General features: G+C 46.6%; 1 protein-coding gene across 4 annotated transcripts in view; it reads left to right on the forward strand.

Moving 5' to 3' along the window:
- The window catches only part of SCUBE1 (signal peptide, CUB domain and EGF like domain containing 1), a 208,088-nt gene that overhangs the window by 167,833 nt on the left and 14,215 nt on the right, over window positions 1-26,040 (forward strand). For all 4 annotated transcript variants that reach the window (XM_083181247.1, XM_083181248.1, XM_083181249.1 and 1 more), the window contains 5 exons: window positions 15,778-15,894; window positions 16,839-16,961; window positions 17,121-17,240; window positions 24,792-24,884; window positions 25,861-25,977. In XM_083181247.1, the coding sequence (XP_083037373.1) occupies window positions 15,778-15,894; window positions 16,839-16,961; window positions 17,121-17,240; window positions 24,792-24,884; window positions 25,861-25,977 (570 nt within the window). The remainder of the gene's footprint in view (window positions 1-15,777; window positions 15,895-16,838; window positions 16,962-17,120; window positions 17,241-24,791; window positions 24,885-25,860; window positions 25,978-26,040) is intronic.

Genomic DNA, 26,040 nt, shown 5'->3' on the forward strand with positions numbered 1-26,040 from the left:
GCCCTTTCTTATCCATCCATGATCTCGCTATGACCATTTTCGCCAGAGCACATAAGTTAACTGCAAGTTGCCTAAATTCATATGACATCGTGGTTGTTGACCATGTACCCAAAATACAGTTTAAGGGCTGAATAGACGACCGGGGTATACCAATCTCTATCAGAGTGTCTGAGATTCTTTGCCAAAAACTCGAAACCTGCAAGTGCAACTCTTAACTGCTAAAACTTTGAATATTACTCTTTCTGCTTGCATATGCACTGTCTGTTTTAAAAATGCACAGCTGTACCTCTAATGACTTTAGCTCTCCTGCTCTTCCATTGATAATAGGTGTCCCGCAACATTTTATTCTTGGCCCTTTTCTTCTCTATCTCTACATGTCCTCCCTGGGTGAGCTTATTTGCTCACTTAACTTCCACTACCACCTCTATGCTGATAATACTAAAATCTACCGATCCTTTCCTGATCTCTCTCCCTCTATCCTCACTCATATCTCCAACTGTTTCTCTGCTGTCTACTCTTGGATGACCCAGCACTTTTTTAGACTTAAAATATTAAAGACTAAGCTGACCTCTTCCCACCCTCCTGCATAAAACCTGACCATCTCTCAACCTAACCTGTCTAAGCTCACTTCTTCACCTTCTGTGTCACCCCAGTCTGTCTAACCCTCCCCTTTAGAATGTAAGCTCTCACGAGCAGGGCCCTCTCTCCTTATGTGCCTTTCTTAGAATATATAAACCTTTGCCACCCTGATAATTGCTTCAGTGTCCTGTCCCCTGGTGCAACTATCCATATTAACCATGTACTTGTCCGAAACTGTCCTGTACTGTAATTTGTTATGTGTTTTTGATTATAACTATGCTCTGTAAAGCTCTGCGGAATCTGTGTGCGCTATATAAGAAACTGTTAATAAATAAATAAATAAATGTGTCAGGAGTGTTATAGGGCAGCTACTGCATGTGTCAGGAGTGTTATAGGGCAGCTACTGCATGTGTCAGGAGTGTTATAGTGCAGCTACTGCATGTGTCAGGAGTGTTATAGAGCGGCTACTGCATGTGTCAGGAGTGTTATAGAGCAGCTACTGCATGTGTCAGGAGTGTTATAGTGCAGCTGCTGCATGTGTCAGGAGTGTTATGGAGCAGCTACTGCATGTGTCAGGAGTGTTATAGGGCAGCTACTGCATGTGTCAGGAGTGTTATAGGGCAGCTACTGCATGTGTCAGGAGTGTTATAGGGCAGTTACTGCATGTGTCAGGAGTGTTATAGGGCAGCTACTGCATGTGTCAGGTGTGTTATAGGGCGGCTACTGCATGTGTCAGGAGTGATATAGAGCAGCTACTGCATGTGTCAGGAGTGTTACAGGGCAGCTACTGCATGTGTCAGGAGTGTTATAGAGCAGCTACTGCATGTGTCAGGAGTGTTATAGGGCAGCTACTGCATGTGTCAGGTGTGTTATAGGGCGGCTACTGCATGTGTCAGGAGTGTTATAGAGCAGCTACTGCATGTGTCAGGAGTGTTACAGGGCAGCTACTGCATGTGTCAGGAGTGTTATAGGGCAGTTACTGCATGTGTCAGGAGTGTTATAGGGCGGCTACTGCATGTGTCAGGAGTGTTATAGGGCAGCTACTGCATGTGTCAGGAGTGTTATAGAGCAGCTACTGCATGTGTCAGGAGTGTTATAGTGCAGCTACTGCATGTGTCAGGAGTGTTATAGAGCAGCTACTGCATGTGTCAGGAGTGTTATAGTGCAGCTACTGCATGTGTCAGGAGTGTTCTAGAGCAGTTACTGCATGTGTCAGGAGTGTTATAGTGCAGTTACTGCATGTGTCAGGAGTGTTATAGAGCAGCTACTGCATGTGTCAGGAGTGTTATAGAGCAGCTACTGCATGTGTCAGGAGTGTTATAGAGCAGCTACTGCATGTGTCAGGAGTGTTATAGGGCAGCTACTGCATGTGTCAGGAGTGTTATAGGGCAGCTACTGCATGTGTCAGGAGTGTTATAGGGCAGCTACTGCATGTGTCAGGAGTGTTATAGGGCGGCTACTGCATGTGTCAGGAGTGTTATAGTGCAGCTACTGCATGTGTCAGGAGTGTTATAGGGCAGCTACTGCATGTGTCAGGAGTGTTATAGGGCAGCTACTGCATGTGTCAGGAGTGTTATAGGGCAGCTACTGCATGTGTCAGGAGTGTTATAGTGCAGCTACTGCATGTGTCAGGAGTGTTATAGGGCAGCTACTGCATGTGTCAGGAGTGTTATAGGGCAGCTACTGCATGTGTCAGGAGTGTTATAGGGCAGCTACTGCATGTGTCAGGAGTGTTATAGGGCAGCTACTGCATGTGTCAGGAGTGTTATAGGGCGGCTACTGCATGTGTCAGGAGTGTTATAGGGCAGCTACTGCATGTGTCAGGAGTGTTATAGGGCAGCTACTGCATGTGTCAGGAGTGTTATAGGGCAGCTACTGCATGTGTCAGGAGTGTTATAGGGCAGCTACTGCATGTGTCAGGAGTGTTATAGGGCGGCTACTGCATGTGTCAGGAGTGTTATAGTGCGGCTACTGCATGTGTCAGGAGTGTTATAGGGCAGCTACTGCATGTGTCAGGAGTGTTATAGAGCAGCTACTGCATGTGTCAGGAGTGTTATAGTGCAGCTACTGCATGTGTCAGGAGTGTTATAGGGCAGCTACTGCATGTGTCAGGAGTGTTATAGTGCAGCTACTGCATGTGTCAGGAGTGTTATAGGGCAGCTACTGCATGTGTCAGGAGTGTTATAGGGCAGCTACTGCATGTGTCAGGAGTGTTATAGTGCAGCTACTGCATGTGTCAGGAGTGTTATAGGGCAGCTACTGCATGTGTCAGGAGTGTTATAGTGCAGCTACTGCATGTGTCAGGAGTGTTATAGGGCAGCTACTGCATGTGTCAGGAGTGTTATAGGGCAGCTACTGCATGTGTCAGGAGTGTTATAGGGCAGCTACTGCATGTGTCAGGAGTGTTATAGGGCAGCTACTGCATGTGTCAGGAGTGTTATAGGGCAGCTACTGCATGTGTCAGGAGTGTTATAGGGCGGCTACTGCATGTGTCAGGAGTGTTATAGTGCAGCTACTGCATGTGTCAGGAGTGTTATAGGGCAGCTACTGCATGTGTCAGGAGTGTTATAGGGCAGCTACTGCATGTGTCAGGAGTGTTATAGGGCAGCTACTGCATGTGTCAGGAGTGTTATAGTGCAGCTACTGCATGTGTCAGGAGTGTTATAGGGCAGCTACTGCATGTGTCAGGAGTGTTATAGGGCAGCTACTGCATGTGTCAGGAGTGTTATAGGGCAGCTACTGCATGTGTCAGGAGTGTTATAGGGCAGCTACTGCATGTGTCAGGAGTGTTATAGGGCGGCTACTGCATGTGTCAGGAGTGTTATAGGGCAGCTACTGCATGTGTCAGGAGTGTTATAGGGCAGCTACTGCATGTGTCAGGAGTGTTATAGGGCGGCTACTGCATGTGTCAGGAGTGTTATAGGGCAGCTACTGCATGTGTCAGGAGTGTTATAGGGCAGCTACTGCATGTGTCAGGAGTGTTATAGGGCAGCTACTGCATGTGTCAGGAGTGTTATAGGGCAGCTACTGCATGTGTCAGGAGTGTTATAGGGCGGCTACTGCATGTGTCAGGAGTGTTATAGTGCAGCTACTGCATGTGTCAGGAGTGTTATAGGGCAGCTACTGCATGTGTCAGGAGTGTTATAGGGCGGCTACTGCATGTGTCAGGAGTGTTATAGGGCAGCTACTGCATGTGTCAGGAGTGTTATAGGGCAGCTACTGCATGTGTCAGGAGTGTTATAGGGCGGCTACTGCATGTGTCAGGAGTGTTATAGGGCAGCTACTGCATGTGTCAGGAGTGTTATAGGGCAGCTACTGCATGTGTCAGGAGTGTTATAGGGCAGCTACTGCATGTGTCAGGAGTGTTATAGGGCAGCTACTGCATGTGTCAGGAGTGTTATAGGGCGGCTACTGCATGTGTCAGGAGTGTTATAGTGCAGCTACTGCATGTGTCAGGAGTGTTATAGGGCAGCTACTGCATGTGTCAGGAGTGTTATAGTGCAGCTACTGCATGTGTCAGGAGTGTTATAGGGCAGCTACTGCATGTGTCAGGAGTGTTATAGTGCAGCTACTGCATGTGTCAGGAGTGTTATAGGGCAGCTACTGCATGTGTCAGGAGTGTTATAGGGCAGCTACTGCATGTGTCAGGAGTGTTATAGGGCAGCTACTGCATGTGTCAGGAGTGTTATAGGGCAGCTACTGCATGTGTCAGGAGTGTTATAGGGCGGCTACTGCATGTGTCAGGAGTGTTATAGGGCAGCTACTGCATGTGTCAGGAGTGTTATAGAGCAGCTACTGCATGTGTCAGGAGTGTTATAGGGCAGCTACTGCATGTGTCAGGAGTGTTATAGTGCAGCTACTGCATGTGTCAGGAGTGTTATAGAGCAGCTACTGCATGTGTCAGGAGTGTTATAGGGCAGCTACTGCATGTGTCAGGAGTGTTATAGTGCAGCTACTGCATGTGTCAGGAGTGTTATAGGGCAGCTACTGCATGTGTCAGGAGTGTTATAGGGCAGCTACTGCATGTGTCAGGAGTGTTATAGGGCAGCTACTGCATGTGTCAGGAGTGTTATAGGGCGGCTACTGCATGTGTCAGGAGTGTTATAGTGCAGCTACTGCATGTGTCAGGAGTGTTATAGGGCAGCTACTGCATGTGTCAGGAGTGTTATAGTGCAGCTACTGCATGTGTCAGGAGTGTTATAGGGCAGCTACTGCATGTGTCAGGAGTGTTATAGTGCAGCTACTGCATGTGTCAGGAGTGTTATAGGGCAGCTACTGCATGTGTCAGGAGTGTTATAGGGCAGCTACTGCATGTGTCAGGAGTGTTATAGGGCAGCTACTGCATGTGTCAGGAGTGTTATAGGGCAGCTACTGCATGTGTCAGGAGTGTTATAGGGCGGCTACTGCATGTGTCAGGAGTGTTATAGGGCGGCTACTGCATGTGTCAGGAGTGTTATAGGGCAGCTACTGCATGTGTCAGGAGTGTTATAGGGCAGCTACTGCATGTGTCAGGAGTGTTATAGAGCAGCTACTGCATGTGTCAGGAGTGTTATAGGGCAGCTACTGCATGTGTCAGGAGTGTTATAGGGCAGCTACTGCATGTGTCAGGAGTGTTATAGGGCAGCTACTGCATGTGTCAGGAGTGTTATAGTGCAGCTACTGCATGTGTCAGGAGTGTTATAGTGCAGCTACTGCATGTGTCAGGAGTGTTATGGAGCAGCTACTGCATGTGTCAGGAGTGTTATAGGGCAGCTACTGCATGTGTCAGGAGTGTTGTGGAGCAGCTACTGCATGTGTCAGGAGTGTTATAGGGCAGCTACTGCATGTGTCAGGAGTGTTATAGTGCAGCTGCTGCATGTGTCAGGAGTGTTATAGTGCAGCTACTGCATGTGTCAGGAGTGTTATAGTGCAGCTACTGCATGTGTCAGGAGTGTTATAGTGCAGCTACTGCATGTGTCAGGAGTGTTATAGTGCAGCTACTGCATGTGTCAGGAGTGTTATGGAGCAGCTACTGCATGTGTCAGGAGTGTTATAGGGCAGCTACTGCATGTGTCAGGAGTGTTGTGGAGCAGCTACTGCATGTGTCAGGAGTGTTATAGGGCAGCTACTGCATGTGTCAGGAGTGTTATAGTGCAGCTGCTGCATGTGTCAGGAGTGTTATAGGGCAGCTACTGCATGTGTCAGGAGTGTTATAGTGCAGCTACTGCATGTGTCAGGAGTGTTATAGAGCAGCTACTGCATGTGTCAGGAGTGTTATAGGGCAGCTACTGCATGTGTCAGGAGTGTTATAGTGCAGTTACTGCATGTGTCAGGAGTGTTATAGGGCAGCTACTGCATGTGTCAGGAGTGTTATAGAGCAGCTACTGCATGTGTCAGGAGTGTTATAGTGCAGCTACTGCATGTGTCAGGAGTGTTCTAGAGCAGTTACTGCATGTGTCAGGAGTGTTATAGTGCAGCTACTGCATGTGTCAGAAGTATTATAGTGCAGCTACTGCATGTGTCAGGAGTGTTATAGGGCAGTTACTGCATGTGTCAGGAGTGTTATAGGGCGGCTGCTGCATGTGTCAGGAGTGTTATAGGGTAGCTACTGCATGTGTCAGGAGTGTTATAGGGCGGCTACTGCATGTGTCAGGAGTGTTATAGAGCAGCTACTGCATGTGTCAGGAGTGTTATAGAGCAGCTACTGCATGTGTCAGGAGTGTTATGGAGCAGCTACTGCATGTGTCAGGAGTGTTATAGGGCAGCTACTGCATGTGTCAGGAGTGTTATAGAGCAGCTACTGCATGTGTCAGGAGTGTTACAGGGCAGCTGCTGCATGTGTCAGGAGTGTTATAGGGCAGCTACTGCATGTGTCAGGAGTGTTATAGTGCAGCTACTGCATGTGTCAGGAGTGTTATAGTGCAGCTACTGCATGTGTCAGAAGTATTATAGTGCAGCTACTGCATGTGTCAGGAGTGTTATAGGGCAGTTACTGCATGTGTCAGGAGTGTTATAGGGCAGCTGCTGCATGTGTCAGGAGTGTTATAGGGTAGCTACTGCATGTGTCAGGAGTGTTATAGGGCGGCTACTGCATGTGTCAGGAGTGTTATAGAGCAGCTACTGCATGTGTCAGGAGTGTTATAGAGCAGCTACTGCATGTGTCAGGAGTGTTATGGAGCAGCTACTGCATGTGTCAGGAGTGTTATAGGGCGGCTACTGCATGTGTCAGGAGTGTTATAGAGCAGCTACTGCATGTGTCAGGAGTGTTATAGAGCAGCTACTGCATGTGTCAGGAGTGTTATAGAGCAGCTACTGCATGTGTCAGGAGTGTTATAGTGCAGCTGCTGCATGTGTCAGGAGTGTTATAGAGCAGCTACTGCATGTGTCAGGAGTGTTATAGAGCAGCTACTGCATGTGTCAGGAGTGTTATAGAGCAGCTACTGCATGTGTCAGGAGTGTTATAGGGCAGCTGCTGCATGTGTCAGGAGTGTTGTGGAGCAGCTACTGCATGTGTCAGGAGTGTTATAGGCAGCTGCTGCATGTGTCAGGAGTGTTGTGGAGCAGCTACTGCATGTGTCAGGAGTGTTATAGGGCAGCTACTGCATGTGTCAGGAGTGTTGTGGAGCAGCTACTGCATGTGTCAGGAGTGTTATAGGGCAGCTACTGCATGTGTCAGGAGTGTTATAGAGCAGCTACTGCATGTGTCAGGAGTGTTATAGGGCAGCTACTGCATGTGTCAGGAGTGTTATAGGGCAGCTACTGCATGTGTCAGGAGTGTTATAGGGCAGCTACTGCATGTGTCAGGAGTGTTATAGTGCAGATACTGCATGTGTCAGGAGTGTTATAGAGCAGCTACTGCATGTGTCAGGAGTGTTATAGGGCAGCTACTGCATGTGTCAGGAGTGTTATAGAGCAGTTACTGCATGTGTCAGGAGTGTTATAGTGCAGTTACTGCATGTGTCAGGAGTGTTATATTGCAGTTACTGCATGTGTCAGGAGTGTTATAGGGCAGTTACTGCATGTGTCAGGAGTGTTATAGGGCAGCTGCTGCATGTGTCAGGAGTGTTATAGGACAGTTACTGCATGTGTCAGGAGTGTTATAGAGCAGCTACTGCATGTGTCAGGAGTGTCATAGAGCAGCTACTGCATGTGTCAGGAGTGTTATAGGGCAGCTACTGCATGTGTCAGGAGTGTTATAGGGCAGCTACTGCATGTGTCAGGAGTGTTATAGGGCAGCTGCTGCATGTGTCAGGAGTGTTATAGAGCAGCTACTGCATGTGTCAGGAGTGTTATAGAGCAGCTACTGCATGTGTCAGGAGTGTTATAGTGCAGCTACTGCATGTGTCAGGAGTGTTATAGGGCAGCTGCTGCATGTGTCAGGAGTGTTATAGGGCAGCTACTGCATGTGTCAGGAGTGTTATAGTGCAGCTACTGCATGTGTCAGGAGTGTTGTGGAGCAGCTACTGCATGTGTCAGGAGTGTTATAGAGCAGCTACTGCATGTGTCAGGAGTGTTATAGAGCAGCTACTGCATGTGTCAGGAGTGTTATAGTGCAGCTACTGCATGTGTCAGGGGTGTTATAGGGCAGCTACTGCATGTGTCAGGAGTGTTATAGGGCAGCTGCTGCATGTGTCAGGAGTGTTATAGTGCAGCTACTGCATGTGTCAGGAGTGTTATAGGGCGGCTACTGCATGTGTCAGGAGTGTTATAGGGCAGCTACTGCATGTGTCAGGAGTGTTATAGAGCAGTTACTGCATGTGTCAGGAGTGTTATAGGGCAGCTACTGCATGTGTCAGGAGTGTTATAGGGCAGCTACTGCATGTGTCAGGAGTGTTATAGGGCAGTTACTGCATGTGTCAGGAGTGTTATAGGGCAGCTACTGCATGTGTCAGGAGTGTTATAGGGCAGCTGCTGCATGTGTCAGGAGTGTTATAGTGCAGCTTCTGCATGTGTCAGGAGTGTTATAGAGCAGCTACTGCATGTGTCAGGAGTGTTATAGAGCAGCTACTGCATGTGTCAGGAGTGTTATAGAGCAGCTACTGCATGTGTCAGGAGTGTTATAGGGCAGCTACTGCATGTGTCAGGAGTGTTATAGGGCAGCTACTGCATGTGTCAGGAGTGTTATAGAGCAGCTACTGCATGTGTCAGGAGTGTTATAGGGCAGCTACTGCATGTGTCAGGAGTGTTATAGGGCAGTTACTGCATGTGTCAGGAGTGTTATAGGGCAGCTACTGCATGTGTCAGGAGTGTTATAGTGCAGCTACTGCATGTGTCAGGAGTGTTATAGGGCAGCTACTGCATGTGTCAGGAGTGTTATAGGGCAGCTACTGCATGTGTCAGGAGTGTTATAGTGCAGCTACTGCATGTGTCAGGAGTGTTATAGGGCAGCTACTGCATGTGTCAGGAGTGTTATAGTGCAGCTACTGCATGTGTCAGGAGTGTTATAGTGCAGCTACTGCATGTGTCAGGAGTGTTATAGGGCAGCTACTGCATGTGCCAGGAGTGTTATAGGGCGGCTACTGCATGTGTCAGGAGTGTTATAGTGCAGTTACTGCATGTGTCAGGGAGTGTTATAGAGCAGCTACTGCATGTGTCAGGAGTGTTATAGGGCAGCTACTGCATGTGTCAGGAGTGTTATAGTGCAGCTACTGCATGTGTCAGGAGTGTTATAGTGCAGCTACTGCATGTGTCAGGAGTGTTATGGAGCAGCTACTGCATGTGTCAGGAGTGTTATAGGGCAGCTACTGCATGTGTCAGGAGTGTTGTGGAGCAGCTACTGCATGTGTCAGGAGTGTTATAGTGCAGCTACTGCATGTGTCAGGAGTGTTATAGTGCAGCTACTGCATGTGTCAGGAGTGTTATAGGGCGGCTACTGCATGTGTCAGGAGTGTTATAGGGCGGCTACTGCATGTGTCAGGAGTGTTATAGGGCAGCTACTGCATGTGTCAGGAGTGTTATAGGGCAGCTACTGCATGTGTCAGGAGTGTTATAGTGCAGCTACTGCATGTGTCAGGAGTGTTATAGTGCAGCTACTGCATGTGTCAGGAGTGTTATAGGGCAGCTACTGCATGTGTCAGGAGTGTTATAGGGCAGCTACTGCATGTGTCAGGAGTGTTATAGTGCAGCTACTGCATGTGTCAGGAGTGTTATAGAGCAGCTACTGCATGTGTCAGGAGTGTTATAGAGCAGCTACTGCATGTGTCAGGAGTGTTATAGAGCAGCTACTGCATGTGTCAGGAGTGTTATGGAGCAGCTACTGCATGTGTCAGGAGTGTTATAGGGCAGCTACTGCATGTGTCAGGAGTGTTATAGGGCAGCTACTGCATGTGTCAGGAGTGTTATAGAGCAGCTACTGCATGTGTCAGGAGTGTTATAGTGCAGCTACTGCATGTGTCAGGAGTGTTATAGGGCAGCTACTGCATGTGTCAGGAGTGTTATAGGGCAGCTACTGCATGTGTCAGGAGTGTTATAGTGCAGCTACTGCATGTGTCAGGAGTGTTATAGTGCAGCTACTGCATGTGTCAGGAGTGTTATGGAGCAGCTACTGCATGTGTCAGGAGTGTTATAGGGCAGCTACTGCATGTGTCAGGAGTGTTGTGGAGCAGCTACTGCATGTGTCAGGAGTGTTATAGGGCAGCTACTGCATGTGTCAGGAGTGTTATAGTGCAGCTGCTGCATGTGTCAGGAGTGTTATAGTGCAGCTACTGCATGTGTCAGGAGTGTTATAGGGCAGCTGCTGCATGTGTCAGGAGTGTTATAGAGCAGCTACTGCATGTGTCAGGAGTGTTATAGAGCAGCTACTGCATGTGTCAGGAGTGTTATAGGGCAGCTACTGCATGTGTCAGGAGTGTTATAGTGCAGCTACTGCATGTGTCAGGAGTGTTATAGGGCAGCTACTGCATGTGTCAGGAGTGTTATAGGGCAGCTACTGCATGTGTCAGGAGTGTTATAGTGCAGCTACTGCATGTGTCAGGAGTGTTATAGGGCAGCTACTGCATGTGTCAGGAGTGTTATAGGGCAGTTACTGCATGTGTCAGGAGTGTTATAGGGCAGCTACTGCATGTGTCAGGAGTGTTATAGGGCAGCTACTGCATGTGTCAGGAGTGTTATAGGGCAGCTGCTGCATGTGTCAGGAGTGTTATAGGGTAGCTACTGCATGTGTCAGGAGTGTTATAGGGCGGCTACTGCTTGTGCCGGGAGTGTTACTGTGCAGCTACTGCATGTGTCAGGAGTGTTATAGGGCAGTTACTGCATGTGTCAGGAGTGTTATAGGGCGGCTACTGCATGTGTCAGGAGTGTTATAGAGCAGCTACTGCATGTGTCAGGAGTGTTATAGAGCAGCTACTGCATGTGTCAGGAGTGTTATGTAGCAGCTACTGCATGTGTCAGGAGTGTTATAGGGCAGCTACTGCATGTGTCAGGAGTGTTATAGAGCAGTTACTGCATGTGTCAGGAGTGTTACAGGGCAGCTGCTGCATGTGTCAGGAGTGTTATAGGGCAGCTACTGCATGTGTCAGGAGTGTTATAGTGCAGCTGCTGCATGTGTCAGGAGTGTTATAGGGCAGCTACTGCATGTGTCAGGAGTGTTACAGAGCAGCTACTGCATGTGTCAGGAGTGTTATGGAGCAGCTACTGCATGTGTCAGGAGTGTTATAGGGCAGCTACTGCATGTGTCAGGAGTGTTATAGGGCAGCTACTGCATGTGTCAGGAGTGTTATAGGGCAGCTACTGCATGTGTCAGGAGTGTTATAGAGCAGCTACTGCATGTGTCAGGAGTGTTATAGGGCAGTTACTGCATGTGTCAGGAGTGTTATAGGGCAGCTACTGCATGTGTCAGGAGTGTTATAGGGCAGCTACTGCATGTGTCAGGAGTGTTATAGGGCAGCTGCTGCATGTGTCAGGAGTGTTGTGGAGCAGCTACTGCATGTGTCAGGAGTGTTATAGGGCAGCTACTGCATGTGTCAGGAGTGTTATAGGGCAGCTACTGCATGTGTCAGGAGTGTTATAGAGCAGCTACTGCATGTGTCAGGAGTGTTAAAGATAATGGGGGTTATTCTAGTTCATTCTTTCTGACAAAATCCTTCTTAGATGGACAAAACCATGTGCACTGCGGGTGGGACAGATGTAACTTGTGCAGAGAGAATTAGATTTGGGTGGGGTTTTTCTTCAAAGTGAGATCTATATTGCAGTGTAAAATCATGCAGTCAGTATTTTCCCTGCACAGAAACAAAAAAACTCACCCAAATCTAATTCTCTCTGCACATGTTACATCTGCCCCCCTGAAGTGCACATGGTTTTGTCCATCTAAGAAGGATTTTGTCAGAAAGAATGAACTAGAATAAACCCCAATGTGTGAAACATGTAACATATATAAAACACACACATTTACAATATGTATCCCATTTTTTTTGCCACATATTCCCCACAGCTACATATGAATAAGAAGTTGAACTTGTCCTAACGTGTCTGGAAAATGGATTTAATACTTTGTCATTTTATTTTTCTAAACCACTGGTACTGAGAGGGTTAATGGGTTGTGGTCATCAAATTGTATTTCATCTGTAATTATGCCTCAAACTTAAAAAATGAATAGGCAGCAGATATATTTCCTATCTTATACAGGAAACAAAATCGCTTGACCGTTTCCACTCAGGCTCACCATTGTACCGGCGGAACTAGCGCCTGGAGATAGCGGTGCATGTGATTTCCTGTGCTAGAATTAGGGTTAGAGGTTAGCATGCCGGTACCCCGCATCACCGCTCGAATAGATTGCCGCACCACCAGGGCCCACTGTTTTGTCGGCATTCACATATGTGCGATGGTATTCGATGCGATATCGCACTGCGATTCTCCTTGAAGCTTCTCGTGCGATATCCAAACGCACATGAGAGAAATGTGCAGCACATAATATCTTAAGATGCGAGAGTTGACCAGCGTGCCCAACGCAATTTGTCGCTGCGATTTATCGAAATTGTATGATTGTACCCGGTATCTCACAAGTGTATGGGCAGCAGACATGTCGACATCAGTACCGTGTCAGCAAAACATACCAAACTACAAAATATCGAACGTGAAACTATGGTTTTTTGTTTGGTTAATATGTCGATCTGCGCTACAAGAGAAGAGTTTAGCTTCGGCCTGGTGTGTGAGCGCTACCTCTCTCTGCAGACCTCCGCCATTCTAACGCTGTGCAGCGCCTCAAGGTGTGCCGTTTCCCAGCACCCCCTTTCCCCCTTCCCCTCTTAGAGCCTTCACCCACTAAATTATCAAAGAAGCAGCAGGGATGTAAAGAAACTAGATCTTTATATGTTCTAGTGCCCTTGGTTTCCTTCCTTCGCCCCAGCCTGTGGCTGTTATTGACTTTCATAATGGTAATGAGGAAGAGCAGCTATGTTCTGCATGGCTAAATTAGGACTAAATTGCCTATTAAAGGTTTACTTTGTGGCCAGGGCCAGATGACATCCGCTCGCTTATTCCCCTTCTCTGCCTGCTATGAAATGGCAGAAGCACAGGATTAACTGCGGCGCTGGGAGCGTAACACGGCGAAGGAAAATATGTAAGATTTATTTCCGTTTTATTTTCGTCCAGTAAATTATACACAAGTTAATTCTTAAGAGCAAGTTTTGCGCATGTTGATGTCAACAGATTCACCTATGTATCTGCAAGTATATCAGCCTCTGTGGGACTGCGCCCCCCAGTGTCCACATTGTGTATTACAATGATAATTCTTAGGAAATACTTTGCGTTCGTAGTTTTGCATCCTGTATTGTTGTTTGAAATGGCCACAAATTATGAGGTAAAATCTGTGCATTAAATTTTTTTTTACCTTATTATACAACAAATGAACTTTACCCAGCTATAGTATTTGAAGATATCTGTTTATGATGTATCCATTTGAGTTTTACCATGCGTTCTCTGTGTAAAGGCAGCGCGTTGAGATAAGTTTATAAATCTGATTCTGATCTGACCAAAAATATCAATAATAATAGATACTACTGAACTAGAGAGACTGATTTACTTTCTAGAGTTAAGATGAAGATTCCCATCTGTGCACTGCTGTATACTAGTGCCACCCTGTGGCGAGTATGTGTATTGCATGTGTTTTAATAAATTCAATTTGGATAGTTTGTCAACCTTGTTAACCTGGACGTTTTCTGGGAGTGTCAGGGGAAACGCAGGGGTGCCCAGGTGTTGCAAAGGAAGTCATGAGACGTCCGCTCCGGCCCCGATCAGCCTGTTTCTATCGCAGCCACTCTACGCACCCCAGTAGTAAACTATTTTTTAATAAATTATAGGACAATGTTGCTATTGATAATGTGTATTTAAGAATGTAGTGCACAGTACTGTCCAGGCGTACCACATAGCTCTTTGTGGCAGGTTCCTAGAATTTGGTTAGAATGTCCTTTTTGTATGATGAACATCCTTGGGTATGATTTAGCTTACGGTAAATATCCCTGATAATAAGAATAAATGGAATTAATTACAAAATAACATTAACTATATTGTATACTAGGTGATTCATTGCGCCCTACGGGCGCTCTTCACACGCTTGTATATGAGAAATATGGTTAGAATTGTATGTAAGAAGCCTGTATTGCAACTTGAGTTATAGGTGAAATGTGTTAAATAGAGAGCATATGATGTGGAAGGGGGTGTGTATTGTTTTGTTTAATTAAAAAGCGGTTACAGAGTAAGATGTACATTGATAGTGTGGATGGTACAGTGACATTTGTGGGTGTGGGGGGGGGGGGGGGCTGTGTGTGCATGTTGTTTAGGGGGGTGTGTGTGCAATAGTATAGTAGGGTGTTTCTGAGTCAGCGGCTCCCCACTGGCGGAGGTCAAGACACAGGAAAACAGGAGGCTGGGTAGTGATAGGGGTGTGTGGGCATAAGGGGGACTAAAGAGGAGGGTGGGAGACACTGTGCAGCTTCTGCCAGTGGGTGGGGGGTCCAGCGTGGCAGTACAGGAGTACAGGATGGTGGCCCTGAGTCAGTGTCTCCTCCTACTGGGTGGGAGTTCGGGTGCATGAGAGCAGGAGGCTGGGCTATGAGGCATGATAGGGGTATGTGGGCAACACAGCGTCAGTGACTCCCCAGTGGTGGAAGTTACGGTTCAGGGTAGTGATAGGGGTGTGTGGGCATATGGGGGGGGCGTGAATCACGGGAGGGGGGTGGCAAGGTGTGGGTGCCGCGAATCGCGCGGGGGGGGATTGACGAGAATCGCGCGTGCGGGGGGGGGGGGTGTTCCGCGAATCGTGGGAGGCGCTCACCTGGTGGCTGTGGAGTAGGTTCCTGGGCAACATGGGGAGGCAGAGGGTGTCTGGCACTGTGGTCTCACTGGGCTGGTTCTCTGTCATGTGAGTCAGAGGCTCCACCCAGCGTTACAGACACACTCACACACTTTGAGTGACAGATGTAGCCAAATATATAAGAGATAGCTTGTCCTTTTTCCATCCTGAGAACTTCATATTGCTAATTGCAGGTATGGCTAAAAAGTAATGCTCTAGTTTTAGCATTCCCTACTCGCAAAACTGTGGCAAGGCGTGATGGGACATGTAGTTTTACAACAGCTGGAAGGACATAGTTTGGCCATGCCTGGCTAATTGTCACTGCCTGAATGTGGGCTGTCATCCTTCATAACCTACACAGGCAGGTCCCCCAGCTCGCCCCATGTGCTCTGCAGTAACCTCTAACCTAGCCACACACACATGTCCAGACACTACACCTGGCTATAAAACACCTGCGGTGCCATCCATAGCGATAGTGTGGACTCATTGAATAACCCCTGTGCGCATGAATGTGCACACTAGGGCCCTTATTCTGGTTCACTCGCAAAGGCAAATTCCTTCGCGAAAATGGACAAAACCATGCTGCACTGCAGGTGGGGCAGATGTAACATGTGCAGAGATAATTAGATTTGGGTGGGGTTTTACTTCAAAGTGAGATCTATATTGCAGTGTAAAAATAAAGCAGCCAGTATTTTCCCTGCACAGAAACAAAATAACTCACCCAAATCTAACTCTCTCTGCACAAGCTACATCTGCCCCACCTGCAGTGCACATGGTTTTGTCCATTTGAGAAGGAATTTGTCTTTACAAGTGAACCAGAATAAGGGCCTAGGTGTCAATGCTCCCTCGTTCACCCCAGAATTTTGTTAAATCACGTTTTAATTGTTTGTTTGAGACAAATACATCTTCACTGTGTTTTCTGTTCCTTCCAGACATCGATGAGTGTTCGTTCGAGAGGACCTGTGACCACATATGTATCAACTATCCTGGAAGCTTTGAATGCCTCTGCCAGAAGGGCTACACGCTGTACGGGATGACGCACTGCGGAGGTTCGCAAACTTATTTTCTAGAACATATATTTGTTTTAGAAGCATCCGCTGAGCCCACCAGTTGGATCTTCCAGTCTACACCGCCGCTGTGTTCTTAGAAATTACTTTTGGCGGAAGTCATGTATAAGATGACATTAGAAGGGTCTACATGGCCGGGACTGGCCCATTGACACTGGAGCAGAAGGGAGGTGTATTATTAGTATGTGCTGTGCAAGTGTCTATACTGTATATAGAAGTTTAAACAATTAAATGGTCCCTGTCATCAGCCAATGAGGATTGTGTAGGCAGACTCCGTGATCTGGAAGTCAGACATTCCAATGAGTATCAGCTGTCAATCAACATGTGTCACACAGTTGAATTTTATGGCATTGGGTAGGGAGGGTTAAAGGGGTAGGGAGAGAGGTCAATATACTTTCCTAGTCCCTGTCGTGATTGGGATTGGGATTCCCGCAGTCGTCCTCTGATCGCCGGCATATGTATTCCAAAAAACCATATCTCTAAAATATCAAATGCATTTGCCCAACATAATAATCTCTCCCAAAAACAAAGATATAACCTTAGAAGGGTGGGGCCTCTCTATATTACATCAGTCCGCAAATGGGAAACACCATAGGTTGTTCTTTTAGTAGAAATGTCCAATACTGATTGGTTGATTCATATACAGGGAAACAAAGAAATCAGCCATGAAGTGCACTACAGTAAAAACTATACATACAGCTTGAGATGCTTCTAGCACAGCGTGGCCTGTATATCAGTGCTGAAGTACAGACGTCACTGTGCTAGAATCACCACAGCAAAGAGCGACACCCCAGGCAGCGAAGAGGAACTGCACAGGTTTTGAAAGTTGCAGGGTGCTAGAATTTACACTATAGTTAGTTTACATTAGAATTTTGTGGCTATTTGGTTATCACTTGTGCAATTAGAAAGTGACTCTTGTATTATAGACATTGACGAATGCAGCATCAATAACGGCAGCTGTGATACGGGCTGTACCAACACCAACGGTAGCTACGACTGCACATGCCCCCCCGGGAAAAGGCTGCATTGGAACAAGCGGGACTGTGTTGGTGAGCTAATTTCCTGTCCTTGCCCGCCTGGCACTTGCAGAACTACGACTCCCAGAATGCACTCTGCTGACTGTTTGGTGGCTGATAGGTGCAGGCGGCTGTTCACCGGCAGCACCGTATGCTGCTCCGTTGTGTCTTATTCTTTCCTTTTTTTCCTAGAGACGGCAAAATGTGTCCTGAGCAACAAGTCTGCCCCCAAAGCTCAGCTGATGTGCAGCAAGTCGGCCGGTATGGACAGCTGCTACCTGTCCTGTCCGTCCAACACCCTCTTCATCCCAGGTGTGTATAACGGAGCCGGTGGGAACCAGGTAGAGGTGTGACGCGGGTTTTGTTTCTGCCGTATGTAATTATTTCCAGTTTAGAGATTAATTGAAATTGGGGCATATCCATTTAACCCCTTCATGACAGAGCCAGTTTGTGCCTTCATGACAGAGCCCTTTTTTTCAAATCTGACATGTCTCACTTAAGTGGGGATAACTTTTTTTTGCTTTTACTTATCCCAGTGATTTTGAGATTGTTTTCTCGTGACACATTGTACTTCAAGTTAGTGGTAAATTTTGGTCGATACAGTCTGTGTTTTTTTGTGAAAAATACCAAAATATCGTGAAAAAATGGAAAATTTAGCAATATGCAAAATGTCACATTTTCTGCTTGTGAGACAAATAATCATACCACTCAAAATAGTTAATAACTAACAAAGACCATATGTCTACTTTATGTTGCAATCATTATTTCAACCTCCTTTTCATTTTTTTGGACACTAGGAGGCTTCAGATATGACTAGCAAATTCTCAAATTTTCAAGAAAATTTCAAACACTGATTTTTTTAGGGACCAGTTCAGTTCTGATGTGACTTTGAGGGACTTGTATGTGAGACACCCCCATAAATGATGCCATTTCAAAAACTGCACCCCTCACAGTATTCAAAACAGCATTTTGGAAGTTTGTTAACCCTTTAGGTGTTTCACAGGAATTAAAACAAAGTGTAGGTGAAATTTCAAAATTTCTTTTTTTTTGCAGAGTTTCAATTTTAATACATTTTTCTAACGAATACAGTAGATTTTACTAGAGAAATGTGACTAAAAATTGATTCCCCCAATTCTTTTGTTTTCAAAAATATCCTATATGTGGCCCTAGTGTGCACGTTGACCAAACCACAGGCTTCATAATAGAAGGAGCACCTACTTGATTTTGGAGCCTCCTTTTTATGAGATTTTTTTTTAGGCACCATGTAGGTTTCTAGGCACCATAAGTGCTAAAAGTTAGGAACCTCCCCCACAAGTCACCCCATTTTGCAATCTACACCCCTCAGGGAATTCATCTAGGGGTATAGTGTACATTTCAAACCCCCAGGGGTTTCACCAATTTTGGTACAACTGGGATGTGAAAATGGAAAATTACATTTTTTTACACAAACATGCAGTTCTGGCTCAAAATTTTTCATTTTCACAAGGAATGAAGGAGACAAAGCACCCCAAAATCTGTGCCCCAATTTCTCCCGAGTACGGCAATGCCTCACATGTGACCAAAAAATACCAGTTGGGCGCATGGCAGGACTCAGAAGGGAAGGAGTGATTTTTGGATTTTGCAGCACAGATTTTGGTGGAATAAATGGTGGGTGCTATGTTGCACCAATACAGTGGAACCCCCCCACAAGTCACCCCATTTTGCAAAGTACACCCCTCAGGGAATTCATCTAGGGGTATAGTGTACATTTCAAACCCCCAGGGGTTTCACCAATTTTGGTACAACTGGGCAGTGAAAATGAAAAATTACATTTTTTTTACACAAAAATGCAGTTCTGGCTCAAAATTTTTCATTTTCACAAGGAATGAAGGAGACAAAGCACCCCAAAATCTGTGCCCCAATTTCTCCCGAGTACGGCAATGCCTCACATGTGACCAAAAAATACCAGTTGGGCGCATGGCAGGACTCAGAAGGGAAGGAGTGATTTTTGGATTTGGCAGCACAGATTTTGGTGGAATGAATGGTGGGTGCCATGTTGCATTAGCAAGACTCCCAAAGCACCAATACAGTGGAACCCCCCCACAAGTCACCCCATTTTGCAAAGTACACCCCTCAGGGAATTCATCTAGGGGTATAGTGTACATTTCAAACCCCCAGGGGTTTCACCAATTTTGGTACAACTGGGCAGTGAAAATGAAAAATTACATTTTTTTTACACAAAAATGCAGTTCTGGCTCAAAATTTTTCATTTTCACAAGGAATGAAGAAGACAAAGCACCCCAAAATCTGTGCCCCAATTTCTCCCGAGTACGGCAATGCCTCACATGTGACCAAAAAATACCAGTTGGGCGCATGGCAGGACTCAGAAGGGAAGGAGTGATTTTTGGATTTGGCAGCACAGATTTTGGTGGAATGAATGGTGGGTGCTATGTTGCATTACCAATACAGTGGAACCCCCCCACAAGTGACCCCATTTTGCAAACTACACCCCTCAGGGAATTCATCTAGGGGTATAGTGTACATTTCAAACCCCCAGGGGTTTCACCAATTTTGATACAACTGGGCAGTGAAAATGAAAAATTACATTTTTGTACACAAAAATGCAGTTCTGGCTCAAAATTTTTCATTTTCACAAGGAATGAAGGAGACAAAGCACCCCAAAATCTGTGCCCCAATTTCTCCCGAGTACGGCAATGCCTCACATGTGACCAAAAAATACCAGTTGGGCGCATGGCAGGACTCAGAAGGGAAGGAGTGATTTTTGGATTTGGCAGCACAGATTTTGGTGGAATGAATGGTGGGTGCCATGTTGCATTAGCAAGACTCCCAAAGCACCAATACAGTGGAACCCCCCCACAAGTCACCCCATTTTGCAAAGTACACCCCTCAGGGAATTCATCTAGGGGTATAGTGTACATTTCAAACCCCCAGGGGTTTCACCAATTTTTATACAACTGGGCAGTGAAAATGAAAAATTACATTTTTTTACACAAAAATGCAGTTCTGGCTCAAAATTTTTCATTTTCACAAGGAATGAAGGAGACAAAGCACCCCAAAATCTGTGCCCCCATTTCTCCAGAGTACGACAATGCCTCACATGTGACCAAAAAATACCAGTTGGGTGCCATGGCAGGACTCAGAAGGGAAGGAGTGATTTTTGGATTTTGGAGCACAGATTTTGGTGGAATGAATGGTGGGTGCTATGTTGCATTACCAATACAGTGGAACCCCCCCACAAGTGACCCCATTTTGCAAACTACACCCCTCAGGGAATTCATCTAGGGGTATAGTGTACATTTCAAACCCCCAGGGGTTTCACCAATTTTGATACAACTGGGCAGTGAAAATGAAAAATTACATTTTTTTACACAAAAATGCAGTTCTGGCTCAAAATTTTTCATTTTCACAAGGAATGAAGGAGACAAAGCACCCCAAAATCTGTGCCCCCATTTCTCCAGAGTACGGCAATGCCTCACATGTGACCAAAAAATACCAGTTGGGTGCATGACAGGACTCAGAAGGGAAGGAGTGATTTTTGGATTTTGCAGCTCAGATTCTGGTGGAATGAATGGTGGGTGCTATGTGGCATTAGCAAGACCCCCGAAGCACGGTGAAATGATGAACCTAATAATCCATAGATGTGTGGTATATTTTGAAACACTCCTTTATACATAGGCCGGGTTTGTCGGGGCAAGTTTCACAGTGGAAAATAGTTTCCTTTCTTATTCCCTTTTTATAGCAAACTTTGCACCTTTTTTGTGTCCTGCCCTTTCTTGCAGTGGAGGGGATTTCGTTGGGAAAATGCTGCCCTGGTTCAATACGGGGGCCAGTACTAGAAGTACTGGGGCCCTCTGCCTGCTGGTTCCCAAATATTAGGCCCTTTATGACTTCCTCTTGAAAGTGCATAAATGTCCCCCTCTGGCCGGTAGAACGGAATAGCACGTAAGCGTTATACAGTGCCATCTGGATGATATACACGGCCAGCTTCTTGTACCAGATATTTGTTTTCCGCAGGGCACTGTACGGCTTCAGTACCTGATCTGAAAGATCCACTCCGCCCATGTACTTATTGTAATCTAGGATACAATTTGGTTTTGAGGTGTGGGTACTGGTACCTCGTACAGGGATGGAGGTGGTACTGTCTCCATGAATTGTTGTCAGTATAAGGACATCCCTCTTGTCCTTATATTTGACCAACAACATATTTTCGGTGCATATTCCCCTGCTTTCACCCCTTCTCATTACTTGGGCAATGTGCGTTTTTGGGAGGCCTCTTTGGTTCTTACGCACAGTACCGCAAGCTGCTGTACCTCTTGAACCAAGGGCCTTAAACAGGGGGATGCTGGTGTAAAAGTTATCCACATAGAGGTGATAACCCTTATCCAGGAAGGGGTGCATTAAATCCCAGACAATTTTTCCACTAACACCTACGAGGGAGGGGGGGCATTCTGGCGGTTCAATTCTTGAATCCTTCCCTTCATATACCCTAAACTTGTGGGTGTACCCTGTGGTGCTTTCACACAGCTTATACATTTTTATGCCATACCTTGCCCTCTTACTGGGAAGGTACTGGCGGAATTTAACCCTTCCTTTAAAATGTATAAGGGACTCGTCGATGCTAATACATTTATCAGGGATGTATAGCTCTGCAAATTTGGCACTGAAATGATCAATGACCGGCCTGACTTTGAATAGCCTGTCAAAGGTGGGATCATCTCTGGGTGGGCACTGTGCATTATCGGTGTAATGTATAAATTTATGGATTGCCTCAAAACGAGTCCGAGTCATGGCCATACGGTAAAATGGGGTGCTGTACAGAACATCTGTACTCCAATATTGCCTAATTTGTGGCTTTTTTACTATGCCCATATGAAACACCAGACCCCAAAACGTCATCATCTCTACTGCATCTACAGGGGTCCACCTAGCAAATGATGACGTGGGGTTTTGAGCAATAAACTGCTGGGCATATAAATTAGTTTGGTCCACCATTAAATTTATAAAATCATCAGAGAAAAATAATTTGAAAAAGTCAATTTCTCTGAGACCTGTGGAATCAAATTGGATTCCTGGCATGGCCAAAAACTCAGGAACCTGGGGCTCAAAATTGTCTGGTGGTGGGGTCCATACGAGATCAATTATTGGGGGGGGGGGTCTCAGCTGCTCTACGGGGGCGTCTTTGAGGGGGTCCCTCATCACCAGAGGAGGAAGAGGAGCTTAAGACGAATCCTTCAAATTCCCCGCTTGCCTCACTGGCTGTGTCAGAATCAGAAGCAAGCATGGCATATGCCTCCTCCACTGAATACATTCTTCTGGATGACTGGGATGACATTTGGGATGACATTTGGGGTGACATTTTTATTTTTGTGTTACTGGTAGTGAAATGTTTCAACACGTGTATAGTGTAGGGGGGGGGGGGTACAAACTTTATTTCAACCCGGGGGGTATGTAGTGTGTAGTGTGTATGTAGTGCAGAAAAAAAAATACTTTATACAAAAAAAAAAAAATTGAAGGGGTTAAAAAAAAAAAAATTGAAGGGGTTAAAAAAAAAAAATTGAAGGGGTTAAAAAAACAAAAAAAAAGGTCCTGCGCCAAAAATTGAGCACAGATGTTGGTCAGTAACGTCTGTCACTGAACAGCGCTCAAAGGCAACAGGAATTTGATCAAAAAAAAAAAAAATAGATCAACCCTGTGCCGAAAAAGCTGATCAGTGATGTACGTCACTGATCAGCGCACAGTGGCCACAGGACACCCACAAAATCACAGTGTGTGTAAAAAAAAAATTAAAAAAAGACCACACAGCACCCACAAAAAAAAAAAAAAGGTGATCAGTGATGCGACACTGATTACCAGTGAGGGGCAGCAGGTGCACAACCTTTGGTGCAACTGGCAGCAACTGACAGGTATATATAAAAAAAAAAAACCTCTGCGCCCCCAAAAAGTTGCTGATCACCTCAGATATAGTGATCAGCACAAAAGGCGGGGGTAGCAGACACAAAATATACACTCTCTATCACTCTCTGTCACTATCTCTCTCTATCTCTCACTATCTATCACTATCTATCACTATCTATCACACTGCAGCAGCAGCACTGACAGTTATATGTATAAAAAAAAACCTGCACCCCCAAAAAGGGGGGGTAGCAGACACAAAATATACACTCTCTATCACTCTCTGTCACTATCGCTCTCTATCTCTCACTATCTATCACTATCTATCACTATGACACTGCAGCAGCAGCACTGACAGTTATATATATATAAAAAAAAACCTGCACCCCCAAAAAGGGGGGGTAGCAGACACAAATCTCTCTATCTCTCACTATCTATCACTATCTATCACTATCTCTCACTATCTATCACTATCTATCACTATGACACTGCAGCAGCAGCAGTGACAGTTATTTATATATAAAAAACCCCTGCACCCCCAAAAAGGGGGGGTAGCAGACACAAAATATAGCTCTCTCTGTCACTATCTCTCTCTATCTCTCTCTCTCTATCTCTCTATCTCTCTATCACACTGCAGCAGCAGCAGGAAGTCTCAGGAAGTCAGATCCAGGAAGCGTCCAGCACGCTACAAGCAGTGATCAAGTGATCAGGTAAGGTATTTGCAAGGATCAGGTAAGTATTAGCAAGGATCAGGTCAGTATCACGGCAGATAGGCACGGTGACCGCTCTGCACGCTACTCCAGACCGGAATGGCGTCTGCAGCGCAGTCACCGTTAGTTTAAATGTCGCGCCTTGGCTGTGATTGGTCCGTGGGTCCCACGGACCAATCACAGCCTTGGGGGCAGGTGGGGTGAGGGTGGGGTGAGGTGTCATCGTCACCGATGACCCCCTCATGCCCCCTGACGCCCGGCGGTGATTGACACCTGTGTTACCAAGCGTCTGATTCGCTGGTAACACAGGAAAACGCTGTGAATGGCTGTTCACACTGAACAGCCAATCACAGCGATCGCCGACGGGGGGGCGACATCGCAGCCCCCCCTGGGCATGCAGGGACATGTCTGCTGTCAGGGACAGCAGACATCGTCCCTCTGTCACTGCGTCTCGAGACGCGGTGACAGTTTAAAGTCATGACGTATATATACGTCATGTGTCGGGAAGTACTTCCCGGCCATGACGTATATATACGTCAAATGTCGTGAAGGGGTTAAGTGTTGCCCATAGCAACCAATGGAATTCTGACATTTTCTGTAAAACAATAGAGCAATTCCAGAATCCTATTGGTTGCCATGGGCAACAACTCCACTTGCCTGTTTTAGAAACTTTATTAAATTTACCTCTAAACCCAAGACCGTCTTATCAGCATTGTAGGCCCTTGATAAAGCAATAAACTGGGGCCCCTACACATCCACTGCCAGCACTCTGATTGGTGAATAACTCCAGCTATCCACCAACCAGCATGCTGAGAGTTATTTATGGTCTGGCTGCAGGCTGGAAGGCAATCAGAGATGCTGCTCTCTGATTGGTGGGTGGCTGGAGCTATTTACCAATCAGCATGCTGGCAGTGGTTCACTGTCTGGTTACAGGCTGGAAAGAGTCTGCCGCTCTGATTGTGTGACCCCCCCACCCACCCCTGCTTGAAGGTCCCTAGAATTGTGGGGCCCGGGACAGCTGTCCAGTGAGCCTCTACATTAAGATGGACCTTTCTGAACCCACCGAGCCTCCGGTACACCAGAGCTACGGTCATGTGGTGTTACCGACCTAGGACCTGACCCAAGGAAGCCGGGGAAGTGGGGAAGGGAATCTCACAGGCTCCTGTACATTCCAGGCGTATCTGCCTATGTAACTCGTATCATTACCAGACGTTGTGTAGATGGACCTTCTGCCATAACCCGTGGTTCTTTCTGTACGCAGAGTCTGAGCACAGTTACTCGTTGAGCTGTGGTGCGCCGGTGCAGCAGAACAAGGTGGTTATGAGACGCAACGGAACCATACAGACGTGTGCGGGTAAGACATGGAACCATGCACAAAGAACGGCTAGCCAGGCATTACCATCAGGGACGGGACTGTGCATTGTCGGGCCCATTGTAATATCTGGGTAACCTCACAGGCAGCAGTGTATAGCATGGGGGAGGGGGAGAGTTGGACTGGGAACATTGAAAACTGCTCTGCTTTGGTAGCAGGGGCTTGATGGTTGAGGGAAACCTGGCATTGCCGAACACCTAACCTTTTGGTTTCATAGCCACTTGCACCCCCCCTATAATTCCATTAAATGGCGGATCCAGGGGTGGGCCAACCAGCTCTGATGTTGTACTAGAGCGGTGGTGGTACCAGGGTAACATAGTGGCTGTCTACTGCCACCTTACTAGTAATGTAGTACGGCAGCGGGGTGCCGTTGTGTGCGGGGGCCCATGGGGACTGAAGTCAGCGGTAGTGCCCTCAGTACTAGTGGAGAATCATTCTCTGCTCTACCCATCCGCTGCATAGGTGTCCGAGCCGACTGTGATGTCCTGGGGGGTGGGGTGTATTACTGCAGGAGGATCACAGATGTTTTAAGTGTGCTCCCCCCCCTTTTATAGAGTCCTGCATCACACTGGCTCATGTGTCACCCACTGCCAATCACTACATTTCCAGTGAAGCCACACCCCTTTTCTGTACCTGCTCTGGCACCCCATAGGTCATTTCTTCTAGATCTTCCCCTGGTTCCACCCCTGATCCCAATGGTTTAACATTGCTGGGAGTAAGTTCCATTAGAGCTGGTAATGCTCCCTCTAGTGGAAGCTCCGGGAACAGCAACACAAAACTGGTCCAGGACAATTCTCAATTTCAAGTGTAAAAAATGAAAGTAAATGTCAGTGTGCGCATGATGCTGGATCCACAGCGGTCACCTGTTACTCCGAGCTAAATGGATTATAGTAGTTTACATGCCGTTCTTTAATGCCCAGAGAGGGCATACAATTATATATGTATATATCTCCTGCAGATCCTCTGGGGCTTCCAATAACACAGAAAGCTCGGTTCAAAATTAAAGATGCCAAGTGCCATTTGCGACCACGTAGCAGAGACAGAATGAGGGATTCTGGGAAGCAGCCAGCGATGGGTAAGTGATATAACTGGTTCTGCGGGGTGACCATGTAATTTGCAGCCAATGAGAGTCATTTGA

Source organism: Crinia signifera, chromosome 4 (assembly GCF_055691185.1).
Source record: "Crinia signifera chromosome 4, ASM5569118v1, whole genome shotgun sequence".
Classification (NCBI taxonomy): Eukaryota; Metazoa; Chordata; class Amphibia; order Anura; family Myobatrachidae; genus Crinia; species Crinia signifera.